General features: G+C 40.7%; 1 protein-coding gene across 1 annotated transcript in view; it reads right to left on the minus strand.

Annotated features, from left to right (window-relative positions):
* Window positions 1–9,700: 9,700 nt before the first annotated feature.
* BARD1 (BRCA1 associated RING domain 1) overlaps window positions 9,701–19,277 on the minus strand; it is a 44,827-nt gene continuing 35,250 nt past the window's right edge. Inside the window, exons 10-11 of the mRNA XM_069782049.1 lie at window positions 11,888–11,985; window positions 9,701–11,191 (exon numbers count right to left, since the gene is read on the minus strand). Coding sequence (XP_069638150.1) covers window positions 10,862–11,191; window positions 11,888–11,985 — 428 coding nt within the window. The 3' untranslated portion in view covers window positions 9,701–10,861. The remainder of the gene's footprint in view (window positions 11,192–11,887; window positions 11,986–19,277) is intronic.

Genomic DNA, 19,277 nt, shown 5'->3' on the forward strand with positions numbered 1-19,277 from the left:
AAAGCGCATGGGATTTTTTTCTTTTCTTTTGGCCTTGATTCCGCAATGTTTTGAAATTGCATATCCAGAGCTGCTCATGCACCCAGCTTTGTGTACCCCCATTTCACCTAAATATCTTCAAGTGAGTGAGCCTCCAGTAGAGGAGAGCTTACCTGGAGAACAGTCAGCTAAAGTCAGGAGCATGGGGATGTTGCCCCTTGCAGAACTGAGCCCCATACATGGTGGTAGACCACCCTGCAGCAGCTCAGCCTGCAATGGTCATCACAGAGGTGTCCACACTGTGGCTCAAATAAGACCAGTGCAGATATTCTCCATGAGCCACAGCTTTTCGTGCCAGACACAAATCCTTGGTCTGAACAGTAGTGTGGTACCAGGAAATAACAGTGACAAGATTCAGAAATGAGGAGCTGCTGGTTCACAGCGTAGTGAGTTGGCCATACCTTATCTTGCATGTACTGTGTCTGCTCTGCTGCCCAGCCCCTCAGCTCTGCCGGGGATGGAAAGTGGGATACCATGGAGCATGGAGAACCAGGTAAAAGATGTGTGGAAGGACCTTGGGGAAACTGAAGACCTGAGGGTTGAGTCCTTGGTTTGGGGCGGGCAAGAGGGTGTGGGAAGACTGAGTGCAATTGTGTGGCTCTCAATTAGGGTCTTGGTAGCTGGCTCCAAGGACGAGAAGGTTCAGCCTGTACTGACTGCCTGCTAAAGACAAGACAGCCAGCATGAGAGTATCATGACCTAAATTACTAACTTTCAAAGGTCTGCAGTCCTAAAACATAAGGTTTCAGTTAAAGAGCATGGCAAGTTCTGCAAATCATAAATACATCAGGAGGCAAAACAAATAGCCAGCCCTTCCTACCCCTCCTACTTGCTGCTTATGGTCATTAGAGTAATAGATTTTTTTCAGTGAAAAAGCTTGACCTTATCTAAAGTGCAGATCAGAGAATGCAACAAGATACACTTAGGGTTCAGCTTCGCTCCAATTAGCAGGACAGAAATTGTCATGCTGCCTTTAGGGGGAGGAGGGAGAAAACCATTTGCTGCAGATCAAGGAATGGTCTAGTTGTTAAAGCTAGCTCAGCTGCCCACACAACAGCCTGAACTACCCCGACATCGTTCCTCCTTAGCTTGCCTGTAGCTGAGAGAGCACATGGGTGAAAGCACAGCATCCTTCCTGATGTAGGAGATGCAGAGCAAGCAATCCACTCGATGAAGAGAGCAGGTCTCAAAAACCCCAACTCTTTCTGAGGAAAAGAAAGGTTGTGGAGGCTGGAAAACACCTGAAAGGTATCAGTCAACATCTGCAAATCCCACTTTACCCGCAGGTACTTAGACAGGACAATATTAATAGCCCCACAGCTTTGCATGTACAGAATTTCAAGTGCTTCCAGACCCTTTCCAGACCTAATGTATTTACTAAATTGGTTGTCTTGTACTAGCACATAAAGAAGAAGGGGGGAAAAAAAGGACTAATGGATGTACATTAACCTTTTGGTACTAGATTTCCCGATACTAGCTACTAATGCAAAATCCATTAGAAGGAAATGTCTGGGAACCATGGTGCGTAAATGTTATAGCGCAGTGAATATGTCTGTAAAAATCTGAAGTGGGCATGGCATGGACAGAGACCCATGCAAAGGTGGTTGCAAATGCAAGATGATTAAAGAAAGCTCTCTGATTTGCTTTGGGCAGAGAAACCCTGCAAAAAGGGCCTGGAAAGGTGAAGATTTGGAAACTGATCTTTGCAACTGCCCCTTTTGCAGGAGAATTGTGTTGCTCAGCCCGAGGGCAGAGCTTTGAAGCACCTGCATAAATCTCTTCCACTGCCACACACATGCTTTTTCTTCCACCTTCCTCTTCTTTTGCCTACCTGCCTATGCAAGCATTGCCCAGCACGCTGGTGGAGGCTGTGGTAAGGGAGACAAAATGGCTTTGCTTACTCCAACACAGCCTTTCACCATGGGTGCCTGGATGATGGGCAGTGCAACACCACTCTGTATGGACATGAGCTCCTTCCCAAGTTCTCATACTGGCCTGGGCAGCACCAAAACAATGATTTCCAGTCTCTGGGTACCTGAGCTCCTGCTTGTCATGGGAAAAGTAACCCTCATTGCTTGCAGAATCACTAGGAAAAACCCCTTCTGGTGTAACACAGCCATCCTTCTGTGGGGCATCCCCCCAGAAATAGTTGCCCAGAGAAATCAACTGTTCAGTCCTCCAAGCAGGTATAAAATTTTTTTTTTTTTTTTTTTTTTTAAGATTATCTCTTTGAAGATGAAATACCAGGAGCAGCCTGGGTAGAGAAGAGGGATGGGTGACCATGGCATTGAAGACACAAAAGAGCCTCAAATACCTTCATTTGAGGATTTTTTCACTTGCTGGGTGCTCTGCTTCAAAATTGTAACATTTAAGTGCTTTTCTTTCAGGGATGTGAAGAGAAAGGGGAAAGAATGAGACCAGGAGAAGTGAATATTATCATTTAATACGCAAAGACAGTTTCGATAGTTACCTTAATGTGCAGTAATTAGGTGTGGGAATACACAACATATCCCCAAGGGCTGGTTATAGCCTCTCTCCCCGCTGCAGTCAGGCGCGTTTTGCTACCATGATCAAATATAAAATGTACAAAGATTTATCACCAGTAGGGCACAGAAAAAAACTGTGATTTAGCCTCCTTGGCAGTCACAGCTAACAGCAATCTTCCTAAAACACAAGAGGCCGCAGTCCAGTTTCATTTAACATCTGGAGCCAGCCAGAAGCTGTCAGCACCAATCTGGGACTCCCTATGGCTGCCAGGACAGGAGCTTGATCCTGGACAAAACCTCTCTCTCACTGGGTGCTAGAGCTACCAGTACTTTTTTCACCCCACAGCTCCCCATGAAACCTCTTCAGGTCTCTGGTTGTCATCTCTGTCCTCTCCTCCAGCCAACTGTGAAGTCCTTGAAGGACTAAGTGTAGGTACAACCGGGTATACACCACCACCTCAAAGGCAGCTTGCACCTTGAATGAGATTAGAATGAGATTCTTTATACCTTTTGCAATCTTCTGGCCTTGGGGCTTTCTCTACGGTGCCATCAGCACAGCACCTGGGGTGAGTATGAGCTAAGAAGAGTTATCTTCCGTCTACGGCCCTCTTCTGCTAACTTGAGCATTGCCCACTTAAACACGGAGCCAGTTCTCCTCCTGCCTCAACAGGGTGCACATTTTTCATCCTTACAGGATTCCAGCATGCTGTTTGCAGGGAGAAGGTGAGTGACAACTTTACACCCTTGTGTGTTTGTGAAGACTATTCTTTCCTTTTCTGCTCCGGCTCTGTCACTTCTTTGCTCATGCCTGTAGTGCAAGTGCCACCTCCAATTTAACAGCTCACTACAGTGCCGTCCAGAGATTGATCCAGAGCCGGTACTACCTTGCCTGGCCTTCAGTAGGAACTGTGGTTCCTTCTGACTTGTGGATCTTCTAGAACTTGCCCTTTGAATGGGGTGTGCCACAACCATGGCATCTTAACGCAGGAGTTGCTGCATCTGATCACTTACTCCTTTATGTGTGAATTTGGGGGCTTCCATTTCAAAGCTTGGAGCTCCATTTTGCATTCACAATCTGTCTTTGCAGTCTAAATCCAGTTTAAAGTACCTGAGTGCAGGTGCTCAAAACCAAGTGAAAATGTATGGCTATCTCCAAACCCGGTCCCTCCAGCTAGCTGACTACAGCTGAGGTTACTGTGCCTATCCCTTTTCCACCCAGATACTGTTAGTACCTACCTACTTCCCGGCACGCTAATAAAGCTTCAGTGCTGAAACACATGGGCCCCATAAGGAGGAAATAAAAGCAAGGTTATGGGATTTTCCTTGGATTTGACAAATGTAGGTGGAATGCAACAGGAACAAATCAATCCCAGCCCCTTTTCTCCCCTTACTTTCTCTACCTGTTGATGAGAGCATCCTCAGCGTCCGCAGAGATTAGGAAAAGCTTGCCTTGCCAGCGGGACCAGTTGTGTCCTGTGCTGCTAGCCCAGGGTGCAGGGTAGGCTATGTGTCCAAGCACCCATCCAGCTCTGTGGGCAAGGCTGGTGTCCTGCGATGGCTGGGAGAGCAAGTCTGTAGCTCACAAGACCTGAGCTAGCTAGGGACACCCCACTGCTAAGCCACAGATGTATGCTGCTGCAGAGATTACAGAAACTTCAAATTTGGTGTAAGGAGCTTCTCCATCTCTCATTATTGAGTCAAGGTCCATCTCATCAAGCAGTTTTTCTGAAACCAGAAGCCAATAGTCCATGGAAACTCTTGAAAGAGTCTACAAAAAGACATCACTGGAAAAAAACAAATGCTTATTCCAGGCTGTTCCCTGATGATTTTAACACACCTTGTTCAACAGGTTCACAGCAGGCAAAGAACCAGAGACCAGAAAACTTGTACTGTGAGTGAATTGAGCTGGGCAGAACATCTGCCTCCAATTTTTCAGTTAAACAAAACTGTGACTTTTAATTTAATGAAAACCTTCTGCCTACAACCACAGATAAAATTATTCAAGCTTGGCTGAGTTTAAAACCAGAACCTGGCACTTCTTCAGAAGCACGTTAGAGAGCTTAGGGTAGAAACTCTTCCCATTTTGACACACGCAGCTGCTGGGACTCAACTGCTGAGAGCAGGAATGAAGCATTGCATCAGCTCCAGAAGCAAAGCACATGGAGGTCATGGGCAATATTTACATTAATACCAATATTGTTTGTGTGGGAGCTTTAAAAACTATGCATGCCACTAAGAGTAGCTGTTTTGAATCCAGGTTACATTGGCCACGCAGGTGACCCTGACTCTATACAGTCAACTGGAGGGCACGTGAACAAGTTCAACCAGGAGTGCAGCCTGGCTCTTTTGCCCTCAGACACAGCCGGGCAGAGCATATGGGCATTACATTGCTGCACAGCATAAAATAAACACAGGGGAAGAAAAAGATCCAGCACTGAGGACTTATTGAATTAAGCATTATTGTGGCTAATGCAATCAATAGAGCATTGATTGCATTATCCATGTTAATATTTAATTCAATTAAAAGGCCCCCAATATTGTCTTTTTTTTTTTAAATGTTCCTTCAGATTTTTTATGCTGCACAAAAAAAAGTTAAATTTTGCTAGAGACCATGAATTCCAGCTGGACCTGAACTATAGGTGATCTGGGTTTCCCCTGGCACCAGCTGTTCAAAGCTAACCCTTCCAGCAGAGCAGGAGAGAACCATTTCCCTGGTCAGGCTGCCACTAGCACCCAGTACAAACCCCACAGAGAAACTGGGATGCTCCCTCAGAGGAATGTGGAGTGCACGAGCACGTGCAGCAATCGGAAAACCTCACTTTGGGAGCCTTCGTATCGCAACTGAGCCCCAGCTGATCACTGCCAAAAGATGCAGCCTCACACCTGCTCCCCCCACCAAATACTTTTTTGACTCCTCTGAGAACTAGTAGTTTGCTAAACTAGCAGGAAACTAACCCAGCCCCACACTAGCTGAAGAAATAAGTAAATTCTTACCAGTTCAGCAAGCTGAGCAAGACAGCCAGCTTAGCTGCTGCTTCACATCCCATTTTTTATATGTATTTTAACCCTATTCTCACTGTGTATCTGTTTAGCTTATGGACTTGTGAAGGTAAGCGCTGCTCGTTCTTGCGCAGCCCTCCTCATAGCACAGCACTGCTCTTCAGCATGCTCACTGTAACTTAACTGCATAGACATAGCCCAAAAGCAAACTGAGACCTGAGAAAGGGCTGCTGTGGTTTACAGCTGTGCCCATTAGGGAAGAAACCTTTCTGCTTCTTAAACACACTTGGATATCCAGGGCAGATATTGTAACACAGCTAACCATGGCACTGCGTGGTTAACTTCTCCCAGCTGCGGTGCACAATGCTTCCAACACCCACCAGAGCAAGACATCGCAACCCCTGCTGCATAACGAAACCACGGGTACCAGCCATCCCGTTGCCTGTCACTGCCTCAGCATCTCCGCTCGGTGAATGACAGCAGTGTCTCAAACACGCAGCGGGAGCTGATGGTTCTCTGCTACTTCATCAGACCAGACCTCCTGCCAGGAATTAAATTGAAGCACAGAAAATGCATCTTCTCCATAGACAAAAAAAAAAAAGAAAAAAAAAAAGGAAGGTGGGAACCTTCCTCCCATTCCCCCATCTGATTACATACAAAATGTTCTTCTGCTTTTAAGGGCAATTTAACACTAATTAAACTACAGTTAATTTAAATCAAACAAGTCTGAAAAGATAGAACGTACTGCACTGCTATTAAAAACAGCTGAATCTTCATTTGTTTCATCGAGAACTACTGCCCATTTCCTAGCCAATACTATCCGGCTGTCCAAAGACCTCTTTCTGTAGTTTTTAAGCTGATATTTAAGCCTACTATGTTGGCTTTTACAACACAGTGCAGTCTGGTTTGCTATCAGAGAGAAAGATTCAAACCTTTCCATCAAACTGCTTTTTCTTGCAAAGTATGGGAGAAAGTCAGAAAAAGGACATGGGGCCAAAGTAATTAATACCAATTAATCTGACATCAAGTGCACCCCATTTCCAAGAGCAAAACCAGGTGATCCTCCAGCACTGGAGTACAAAATAGCTTAGGGAGGAAAAAAGAAAAGCTTTGATCTACCATGTTTCATCTCAGCAAGATCCCAGGACGCTGCTATCCAGACTTTGCTGGCAGTTCAGCCGATCCAGAAGATGGGCCAGAACAGACGCTCCTGCCCAGCAGCTCCATTGGCACTGCAGCACTGGCAGTTATAAACCAATTTTTCCCCTTCCCTCTATCACCCTGACAGGAAAGCTAGCCCACATGAATCAGAAGCAGCACAGAAAGCACAGGCAGGGGGACCAGATGATCCTGACATTTACATGATTTCCCCAAATAATACACACCAATGTGTAATTTTACAACAGTCCATGGCTTCCACACAGCTATCTTTGTCCTGAGCAGAATATCTGCGAGAGTTTCATTAGCCAAAGCGCTGATCTCCTGGAAGACTGCAGCATAAAGTAACTGCTCCAGATTAAGTTCGGTCTTAAATAAGACACTGGACCTAGGCAGGGAATGCATCCAGCTTCAATTCCCTGCCTAGAATTACTCCCTTCCTTGAATAATTGCTCTTCAATCACTCTCGCCCCTTCTGTGAGCCTTGCCCAGGCTGATGACGGCTAACTTTGTGTTGGGTCCCACATAGCTACTCAGGTCCAACCTCAGCTGAGATGCTTGTGATAGAGCAGAAGAGAGGGGCTTTAGCCTTTGGACCCTCCCATGCTTGTTATTCATTTGGAAGAGGACTGCGAGACGACAGACCCCGAACATCTCCCAGGCACGCCCATTCTAATTCAAAAGCAAAAAGCAGCTACCACTGTTTGGTACTACTTCTTTGCTGGTTGTTTCCCTGAAACACTTGCAGAAATAATGCAACATTCAGTTCTGCACTGCTCTAATAAGCTCTTTTATGGGCCACTCGCTTCTACTTCAGGAAAGTCACTTCTGAGTAGCTCAAACAACAAATGAATCCTCAGTGTTCAGCAACAGAGAACAGATTTTATTTCATAGCCAGAGGAACAAAGGCCAGAGAGAACTATTGGTATTTTAGGGATAAAAAAAAAACCTTATGATATCTTTGAAAACAAGTAAGCAAACAGAGGTGGAAACAGCCTAAAGTATGAACTATTCTATGACAATATTCCCTGCGATCTACCCAGGACACTGATGCAAGGAAGCAACCTCCATACTCTCAAGTATCTTTCACTTCAATACAGATACACACACAAAACAAACCTCCCAAACCCACATAAAAACAAACTGGCCAGGCTTCATATATTCTCCCTTAGACCACAGGCTACAGCCATTCAGGAAGATTATACAGTATTAAAAATATCATCAACTATTCGTGATGTTAAACTGATGTCACTGAACCCCAGACATTGCTACCGAAGGTGTTATAAGGTGCCCCGGATGAACTAATTTATAATGAGATAAACAGATAAATTTCAAGGGAAGCTGCCTGAAAATCACTAGCCTGAACATCACAGCATTTTTGAGGTATAAACACAAGCTTAATAAAAACACCTATAATCCAGAATGCAAGTCTTGGACTTCCACCTCTTCAAATGCCCCAATCATCAATGCACATTAAGTACATGCCCTTCAGCAGAATACCAATATAAATTCATGTTATAGCTAAAGTTCTTTACTAACCTTTAACAGATTTTCTTCGATGAACTCACCTACTCCCTGCTTCGGACTATGCCAAAACATACAGCACACAAACCAGGCTATGGCTGTCAGTGCCACAAGTCTACTCACGCTGCTTGAAATATCTCTTCTATTTTGAGCCTGTCTCCTATGAGCTTCCTTTAACGCACCCTTGTCTTTGGACTAGAAGAGACAGTGAGAAATGATCCCTACGCACCCTTTACCACATGCCTCATGATTTTATAACCTTGCTTTCATGAGCCAAAATCCATCCAATGGATTAAGGGACTTGATTTATCCTTACTACAAGACTTTTTTTTGGACATGTTTTATCAAGGGCTATCCCTCTGCTTTTAATGATTTGCAAGAGTGAATTAAGCAGGGTCTACGTCACTGACTTCTATCTTTTGCGTACTTACCTATTGCTTGAGTAGTGTTCAACACTTGCTGCAATTCTGGCAGCAAAGTCTCCTTACTGCAGTTCTGTGAGGCTCTTTAAGTGCGTAAGTCTACAAACGTTGATCACATTCAAACTCTGAATTCCTGAAGAGACCTGAAGGAGAAGGACCAGAGTTAATCTTGAGTACACTTCAGTGAGAAGGGTAAGGATCACTCCTCAGTATGATATGGAGGATATGATTTGATAGTAACTGCTTGAAAACATGACTTGATTCAAAGGAACAAGACCTTAGGAAGAATTCAGAGTGTGGCTTAAAAAAAAGAAAAAAAAAAAGGCAATTTTCTAACAGTTTCTTTTCAGCTACCAAGCAACAATGGCTCTTAAAATCTGTAAATCTGCTGCCTCTACTTTAGGATGTAGAACTGGATTACAGATGGGCCAGATTTCTTCCTGGTACACAGCAGAAAAGCTCCGTTCTTAAGAATTTTGCAGAGATTCACTGTTACTTTTGCAAAGAATACCACATTAGGTATATTGATGTGCTATGAAACGCCAAGTTAAAATGTGGTACAATTGTTAAAATAAATGATTAAGTCCACACAGTATTGACTCAGTATCTTATTTGCTGCCAGTGTTTATCTGCACAAAAACCCAAAACACATTAATCCCATGGGTTGTTCCATTTATTAATGAGCCTTGCATTTTTGCTCACACAAACGTGCAAGTACTTGAGAACTGCATTTAGTGAAGAACAATGATTCAGTCTAGCATAAGTGATAGATCAAGATACTCCAGCTACTGAAGTCTAGCAGATGTTATTGAAAACTATTCCTGTTATACCTGAAGTGTATAGCTGTAAGAGTTCTATAGAGCATACTGAAAATTGGCATAGGATCTCCAATGGCAATGGTTACAGAAAACACCTCTCACACTGAAGAGCTGCTTTTGCAGATGTATATGCTATCTTCACAGCTGTATCAAGTTCAAAGAAAAAGTACTTACATTTCCATTTACCTGTTGAGATACAGATGGGCTATGTACTTACTCTGCAGTGAAGCTCATGCAATAAGATACTCCAAACTTACTGGCACTAAAAGTTTTATTATAAGCAATACAAAAGCAAAACACAAGAAACTTTGTTTTATCCCACAACCATCATTCTCATTGTATATTATTATGACACACCATTTTTAAATTATGAATTTACAAACTAAGGCAACGCAAAAGATGCAAGACACTACATAAGAGCACAAAGTAAGGAAGTAAGATTCTGACAATAACTTATGATAATTATGAGAAGCATTGTAACAAATATGAACAAATCAAATACTGCTCCAATGTAGCCTGCTAAGTTTAAGTACAATCGTGCAAAGTGAGGCAAAATTCTTTAGTGATTGTTAATTTTTTTCATTAAAATAACCATGATAGCAACCATCCATACTTACAGAAATATTTTTGATTATAATTTAATAAGGATCATGACACTTAAAAACCTTCAGAAAATAGAATCAAATTTGACTTACACATTTACAAGCAGGAAAGAGGACAGAAGTGAATAAAGCATTACTCTTGCTACAAATAAGGAATTTTAGACCAAGATTTTTAAAGATAGCATTTTAAAAATTGTCTGCTTTCAAGTGAATTCAGGCCATTAGTTCTACTCTAATTTTTACAAGGCTTATCCCATGCCAAGAATTTCCTGCAGAATTCAGCTGTAAGATGTTACATGAAACATCACGTCATCTGGTAGAAGATATGTCTACACAGGCAAATGACTATGTTCGAATGCAAATTCCTTTTTTTTAAAAAAATACAAATTCTGGCCTGGCTGGGAAATCTTGACACATACAGTAGAGCCTTGTCAATGAATATTAAACAGAAAAGAAATAGGGTCATGCTCTATCACATACAAAAGGCTAGTTTAAATCAAGAATGCAAAAGGTTTCATTTTGCAAAATCTTAATTATAAAATGTCAGTTATTAGTACAGTTAAATGCAAAAATAAAGTATACTAAATAACCCAAGGCACATTTTTCAATGTAGTATATTTCTCTCTCTGCTCCATTGTAAATTCATTTATTCCAGCATATCAGTGATCTTAGTAACTCATTTAAATGGTCAAAGCTCTCCTGTATTCCTAAGCGCAAAACATAAATCATAGCTTCAGACCAGTGTTTACCAGAGTGTTCCAACTGCTCAAGATTCACCACATTCTCACAACTCACTCATGAGATGTTGCTATTCATTTTACAGGCAGGAGCTGAAATGACATCACACAGTCTATAAGCCAGCTGGAGGGGGCCATCCAGACTTTGCCTTGACGAATTTTCTCTGGCTTGAATTTAGAAGACACATCATAGATTACATATTGAGTGCAAAATCTCTGGTCAGAAGTAGATTCTGCATGGTATGCCACTGTGTTGATTGTCTGCGTCACATCACTGTCTGGTTTTGGCTGCCTAACCAGAATTTGTCCTCCTGCTGCTTTGACCAGCTCCACAAGATCACTCTTCTGGTGATGGTTGAAAGATCCCAAAAAATAGAAGTAGCATCCATCAAACAACTTAGGCAGCTAAGTGGAAGGAAAAAAACAAGTTTAAATACAGGACTTCACAACTGAGCACACAGGAAAAAAGTAGAAAGGAACAATCAGTGTCTACAAAAAAAAAATTAAAATAGCCAATGCTGGAAGCTAGAACAGTAACTTAACATGTAAGGTCCTCCATATAAGTACGCAATCAAGAAAAGCTTGCTTACGTGGTAAATCCTTGCTTATGTTTAAATATTTTCCAGCACAACAAGGTTTGAACTATGAGCTAGGAATATTTACAGCTACTGTTACAATACATTTAATGAATTTCTCCAGTGTAATCCAGAAAGTAACCAGAAATTAAGCCAGTTAAATATAAAAGTGGCCCTATATGGAAACAAGAAGTAATAAAAACATTTTTCTCTCAACTCTCAGATAATTTCAACAAGGTTCTAAAGCTGAGCAGAGAAGGCCAAAGCAGCATCACTTCCTGTCCCATACAGCTTCTTCCATGAATGTAATACAGCATTCCCTCTGACAAGGTTATAGCAACATATCCACTAATAGAGAAAAATGACAGCTTTATGGGTGTTCGCAGTTCTTTCAATCACCTTGCACATAATCAAATTTCTGTACAAGACCACATTAAAATTTTACATCTACTGCACATGTGGCAAAGGGCAAAAATGTATGAACCAAAGGTCATTAAGATAATCTGTCTCAAGCAATAAAACCCACCAGCTGTTCTCTGTTGAGCCGGCCTCTTTGTGGGCCACCTTGGATTTCATACTTCTCTTCTTGTTCTCGTACTGTGGTTTGTAGACAGGCTCGTACCCCTACAAAAACCGCAATAAGGAAGGCAAAGATTAGAGATCCCATGTTTTAACAGAGGCTTGCATGTCATTTTAGGGACTAAAGAGTTGCACTAAAATAAAAGGATTACCCACAGTGCAAAACATAGCATCAAGGCCTGTGTGCTTCAGCAATTTGCTTTTAAACTTGAAAAAATTTACAACAGTGGTTGAAGATGCAAGTTAGATGGAAAGAAGCAGTATCACACTAAAATCAGTGCTGTAAACACTAGGAATTATTAGCTTTTCCTCTTATCCACTAAAGGTCAACCACTTAATGTCAAATGTCAAATTGCTGATCATTTGGAAGCTTAAAGCCAGCATGTAGAACCAACTCCACAGTTATGAAATGGAAGCAATTGCCTGATAAAGAGCAATTACAAAGCAAGCACAAAGCTGTTTCCGAACAGCTATGGCCTCAAATAACAAATCAGAAGGGATTTCAAGGTCTCCAAGATCAGCACAAACTGAAGATTTATGCTAGGGTTTAAGAGTGGCATTCATTTTTGTTACCACTGCTGCATAATGAGATTGTCTTTTAGAGTCAACGTGTTTTTACCTTGTTTTAAGGCTAGTTGTTTTTTCCAATACAGAATGCGCTGATGCTAATGTATCACTAACATTAGTTAAATGTACTACCTGACCTCACTTTGGAAAGAGAAATTGCTGTGGTCACCCATTCAAGGATGGAACATTTTGCCTGCACATACATTGCACTCATTAACAAAAATTACCCAAGAAAGTTAGCAAAGCTGATTTTGAAAACTGTTCCATGAGGATTTACAGTGTTGTCGAAGTTGTAACTTTTAAAGTAGTACCTCACTCCTTGCACAGCATTTCTTATTCAGGCAACTTATTTCCACTGTGCAGATACAAAACCCATGGTATCTAAAAAAATACAAACTGAACAATATCAGAAGTAAAATATAGGGGGTTGATCCTAAAAAGGAAGAAAGTCCAAGACTACATAGAGAAGTATCACTGACAAAGGTACTCAGATACCATGGCAATAAGTAGCCAATAGATAGGAATATCTAATCTGGAGAGATCTTGAAAGCCCACTGTTAGTAATTTACTACCAGTTCATACACACTCACAAAATGCAATGGGAATTCATATTTTAGTTACTAGAAGTCCTCCAATGTACTTACATCAAAAAAGATAAATAGATACAGAAAACCACAACTGGCTGAATACTATGGCAAATATCTCCCTCTGTGTACAAGTATCAGATTGATTATTTGCACTTGTTCATTCCTTCAAAGAAAATTAACATGAACTAGAAGGGCAACCTAGTCATGTATTTTCCAGAAAAGCAACTTACATATTCATTATTGATAACAGCAATGAATACTGATAACTTATTTTCAAAGTACTCATAACTCAAAAATAAATCTAAAAGTTATTTCAGTTGTTTTTTTAATTTTTTTATCATCACAACTCAACAAGACTTTCTGTGTCAATTTGCCTCTTACATAGCTATTCTTTCCTTCCAAGAAAATACAGATGTTAATGGGTGCCACTTACAATAAAGGAAAAACTGTCTCATCTAGTCTTAAGAACAGAACTGTCCATTCATTAAGAGCATGTTTTATTTCACTCTACTATCAAAAGCTCAATTTCAATGACTTTCACTACAGACCTGAGGTTTTTATACAAGTACATCACAAATTGAGCATCCAGTGCCAGCATCAATAAATGAAGCAAATGTGATAACAAAAGTAATAAAAGGTTGAATGAATACAAAAGACTACAATGTGTTTCTGTACTGCTACTTGCCTGAAAAAAAAATGAAGTCACGAAAGTGACTAATGTTAGTGGAATATCTGTTAGAAAATGCAAAATAGGTTACGTCCGTTTTGCATACATATATCTGTCCATTTCACACTGCCAAGTCCTCCAAGGAATCTGTACACCTCAGAGTTCCTTGTCACACATAATGACAATCCTCCAAGAGAGCAAGAAGAAAGACTCATCTACATGTGTCCTCTTTTCATTGTATAAGAACCACAAAATAAACATTTGTTTCCTTGAAAAACTGGAAATATGCAAACAGACCATTTGTTTAGCCAGTGTCTGCATGATCAGCATTAATTTTAACTTTTCTGAGCCAGCTAGAATCAGAACAGATCTGTGTCTTAACAGATTTGTGACACAAAAGCTATGTATTACAGAGAGGATAAAAAGCCATGAACATAAGTTCTCAGTGACCAGGTGCTTAATGAAAATATGTTAAGCAGCAACACTGTTAGGCCTACACACACACACCCCCTTTGTGGAGCAACAGACTCCACATGTTTTTTGGTGATGGAAAAATAGTACATTTTCAGTTCCCGAACATATTTTTCGTGCAACATGTAGAAGCAGAACTTGCTCTGACTCATGGGTCTTGTCATATTTGATAGATAAGAACAAATGCTTTTTGGAACCATTGTGCTCAGGGACATTTCAAGCAGTCACATCAAACACTTTGTCTACATGCAGGTAGCAAAAGAATAAAGAAAGTCATTGGAATCCTCAAGCTCAGAAGAGGTGGTGCTTCAGGGTTCAACATAGTTCATGGCAATCTTACCGTCAACAGCACAACTAATCCATAGTAAGAATATCACTTGGAAAGAGACAAGACAACACAGACAGGGTAACAGTGAAAGGAGAGCCTTAGGCACAAGGAAATGAGGCAAACAGCATGTCATGTCTCATCAGAATCACAGTATAGCTATGCAGTCAGAAAACTGATATAGTTAGCAACCAATGTTTGAGGAAGGTGCTTACAACTCTAAGGTGAACAGTTAAGGAATATCTATCCATGGAGGAAGGCTTCCTAACTGGAAAAAAGCTAAAATAATTTAAGCGACAGAGACCAGTATGTCGCTTTAACTGCAGACTTTGTTCAGGCTGATTTCTTCCCCAAGTTGCTCATTTCTCTTCAGCAGCTCCTGCATACTAGGAAGAGATTTTGTATTAAAGAATTAAAGGATTCACATACCGTAATAAAAAAAAAAAGAAATCAAAGAAAAAAAAAGGGGAATATCCCCCTGTTCTCATATTTGACATAAAATGACAGAGGGCTCAAGCTGTGCTTCTACCTAATTCATTATGCATTTGTCTAAACAGAAGTTTCTTATTTGCCCATTATCTCCCTCCCTCTCCACACAAAACTTAGTGTTAAGTCACTTGCTTCTAGATCTCTAATTCTGCATTATCATTTTCAGATGCAGTGACTCCAGCTGGACGTAATAGTCCAAGTGAGGTTCTCAAAGACAGCATAATCAGCTTTGGTTGCATTACAGTATCATTTGGAAGCACCAGGCATGTACAAGACTTATCATTCTTCTAATAGATGGTACAACCACCACAAGATGACCTTGTGCTAAAACCCCTCAATTTCACAGTTAAGAGGAGGGATACAAACAGAAGATTAGAGCATACTGTAGGCCCTTCCAACTTTTTTCTTTTTTCTTTTTTTTTTTTTTTTTTGTTAGAGCTGGGGATTTTATTTTGACAACTGAGTGCTAAACTTAGTTCACTCAGTAAAGCCCAGGTCTTTTTCTTGAGTAGGCATTATTAATTTTAAACCTGCTAACGTGTCTAAGTGGCTGGATACGTGACAGTTCCCTTTTAATAGTCTCTCCATCTGACTGAGTGTCATCCTGATTAAGAGGACATATAAAAGGAAATAAAATTCCATACTGTACTCAAAGGTATATCACTCCACTACTTTTACAGGGACATTTCCAGTTCTGTTGACCATATAGCACTATTATTTAAGTCAGAGGTATAGCAGCCTTTGGCTTCAAACAGGAGCCATGTTAAATTGATTCCCAGAACTCCTGAGATTACAGACTCTCATTTGTTCAGCACTGTACTGAAAAGCCACCAGTGAGAACTTGATGCCAAGACACTGGTCAAATGAATGCACTAAAAAAAAAAAAGGAATTGCTATTATCCTAATTAAAAAGTGATCAGGACACCATCAACACTATGCCATCTCCCTTCTGAAACTGAGATGGACATCTTAAGTACTTATGCAAAAAAAATTTCAGAACAGGACTGAATTTCAGAAAAACAAAGCCATCTTTAAAGAAGCTGTCTGAAAATGGAGGGGAAAGTAAACTTACTTTTGAGAGGACACCTGTAATTTTAGGAGGGGGTAGAGATCACATTTGCATTGTTTTCCTTCCCACATTCGCAGTCTGCATTCTTTACAGGCAAGCCTGACTAAAAATCTAGTCTATTCTGTTATAAAACAAAGTAAGACCATTCAACTTACTCAGCATCTCCACCAATCTTGATTTATTCCTTGATACTATTGCCAATAAGAGCTGTGGATGTTCTAGGTTTGAGACTGATCAAGTTTATTCATTTAACATGTTCTCTTCCCTAGAGAGAAGAGGGTGATTATTGCAACTACACTTTAATGGCCCTTTAGTTTAATAGCAGTAGTTGGATCAACTACCCGCAAAAGGGTAAGACTTGTACCAAGGCAAGTAGCATTCTTCCATTTCACATGGACCAGAGCTGTTTTGCAATGGCCAGTTCAAGTGTGCAAGCACTCATTAATAAAGCTTGCCTGACGGAAGGCCATACTGGGGCAAGACTGCGTGTGCAGAGGGGTCATGCAAGGTTCTTCCCTAGAAATACAGAACATTAGAAGCTTAAAAGCCTCTTAAATAGCTGGTTTCACAGGTGCAACTTGTAGATATAAACCAAGATGATTTGCACCAAATTCAAGCAAAAATCAAGCCTGCATTAAGGTCCCTAGAAAATATTGCAGAAAAAGGTTTTAGCTTAATAGAACCGCAGTTTAGCTTGATGCCACCACATTTGGCAAGGAGAATACTGCTCTCTCCCCCCCCCCCCATTAGCAAGATCAGTAAAACATCACTACTTACACGGATCCTTATTACCTCACTGAACAGCTGCCCCTACCTTTTCACCTTCCAGTATATAAGGGGCAAGCAGGTTAAAAGGGTGCCCACTCTAATGGTATTGTTAATTGACCTTTGATACAACTGTAGCTACTAGTACTGGAAATAAAGAAATCATTATTTGCAAAATTTAAGATCAGAGCCCTGTAATACTTATTCATGAAAGTCTTATTGGTTTATAATGAAACTAACTGCATCAGTAAAAACAATTTAAACAGGATGAAGTACAAAAAGAACTGGTTGCCAAGAACAAGTTGTAATCACCCACAGATACCCAGAGGTAGCTCTCAGTAACTCAATTAGCCTTAGTGGAGTTTTGTTGGATTTGCATTAATAAAGCAAAGAGCAGGGGTTAGTCCCAAAAATCTTAGAACAGCTAAAAGTAATTTAGAAATACATAATAGCAACAAAGAAGATAAAATACTACACATCCAAGATCTAGTACAGATTGCAGCTGAAACTTCCTCAGCTCAGTCTGCACTGGGTTTTAAGACTTACATGCAGATTGAGTAAAGCTTAATGAGATTATTTTCCTAGAAAAGGAAGAAATCTGGACTGAGATAAAGCCTTAGGGGAATTTGGCATGGCTAGCTTCAGTTTGCTTTCATCAACAGCATTATTGGTCTCTGCTACAGCACAGCAACGAATTTTTATACTGTCTCTTACATGCTTATAAAGTAACTTTAGAATCACAGATTTTCACAGAGCAAGGTAGAGATCTCATTTGGTGAGACAAGAGCAGTCTGTTTTTCTAACACATGGAAATGACACAAGATGCTGCAGAGACTAAAATGAATCTGCTTAAGAATGGTAGTTAACAAGTTAATCCAGGTGATATTTATTAAACATAATGGAGCAGATGCTGAGGAAGTCCTTAAACATCAATTCCCAGAAGCTAGGAGCACATAATATAAAAATCATTACCTCACTTAAACACCCAAGTGTCCTGTCTTCTTTAAGAAACTACTTTGCGACAGCTGTTTTCTAGACTGATCAAAGTGACTGGAGGTAGCCATTCCTAAGGTGCAGAAGTCAGGTTAAATTCCACTGAGAGTGCTCATCCTCTGGATCCTGTCACATGCTTTTAAATGAATGAGGTAATATTTCCCATCCTTTTCCTTACAATGGGCTTCCTTAATGCAATGTTTTCTTCAAACCAAAACTGAATTACAGCAAAAAGACTCCCTAAATATGAAAAAATGAGTGTCTGGATGACACAGAACAAAGGGAGCAGTGGAAATATGGTTTTCTTTTCCTCTAGACCTTATTTCATATCGGCCCACTTCCTAGCTCTGCAGACAAAGGCAAACACCACATCTAAGACATTCTCACCCCCATTTTCTCCTCTGCAAACCCCAGCAGCTTCATGGTCTGAATTTGTGCTGACTTTGAAGCACAACTGTTTCCCTCGTCCTTTCCAGAAGGTGCAGACAACTGTGGGAGTGCAGAAGTTCAGACCCTGTGCATGTGAAGCATTCCCCTCAGCTATACACCCAATACAACTAGAACATGCATATGCATATTAGAGATTTCTACCATCTCCCACAGAGCTGTGAGTCCTTTTGTAGAAGGAGGCAGTTGAAGTAAGTCTCCAACTGCAAAACAAGCGTGAAACTCCAGGGATCAAAAGTTTTGAGCTGTTTTAAGGAGGAAGGGCTTTGCTGATTATCAGCCTGTTATCTAAAAGATGTTTATGTATGGAAGAGAGACAGTCCAGCCTGAGAAGCAGTCAGCTCAAACAGCTTTGCACTTCCCTTGTCTAATAGTCTAAACAAGGATGGGCATATTGCTCCAAGAGATTCAGAAAGATGTTTTGGCCTTGAAATGTCAGTCATGCAATCCTCTAGCTCTTCCAGTCAACTCCCAGTTGTTCTGAGTCCTTACAGGAAAAGCAGGGGTTTTTTGCATTCTTTTAAACGATCAGAGCTGAATCATTGCTGCTGCTCCAGGAAAGCAAAACAAATGAAGGAATAAGCAATCAGATGCTTAAAATTCTGCCAGATACTTCATTGCAAAGACTGACACAAGCTTGTTTCAATGCATATCGTTACCGAGATCATTTTTCATCCCCTGCTTTAACAGATGACAATCAGTTTAAGAAAAAACAAGCTGAAAAGCTATTAAAGACTTCTGCTGGTTTTAATTACACTATTCTATGGTCTACAAAAAGCATAGAGGAAATACAGTGATACTTGAATCTTTGTCTCAGCCTACTTGCAGAAGGATAATGATATGCTACTTTGTGCCCTATTACCATCCCAGAAATAATGAAGGCAATAAAATAATGAAACCAATGAAAGATATGGCCAAGGGCAAGGAGCACAGCGACAACAGTGTCAATTGAATTCT

Source organism: Haliaeetus albicilla, chromosome 4 (genome assembly GCF_947461875.1).
Source record: "Haliaeetus albicilla chromosome 4, bHalAlb1.1, whole genome shotgun sequence".
NCBI lineage: Eukaryota > Metazoa > Chordata > Aves > Accipitriformes > Accipitridae > Haliaeetus > Haliaeetus albicilla.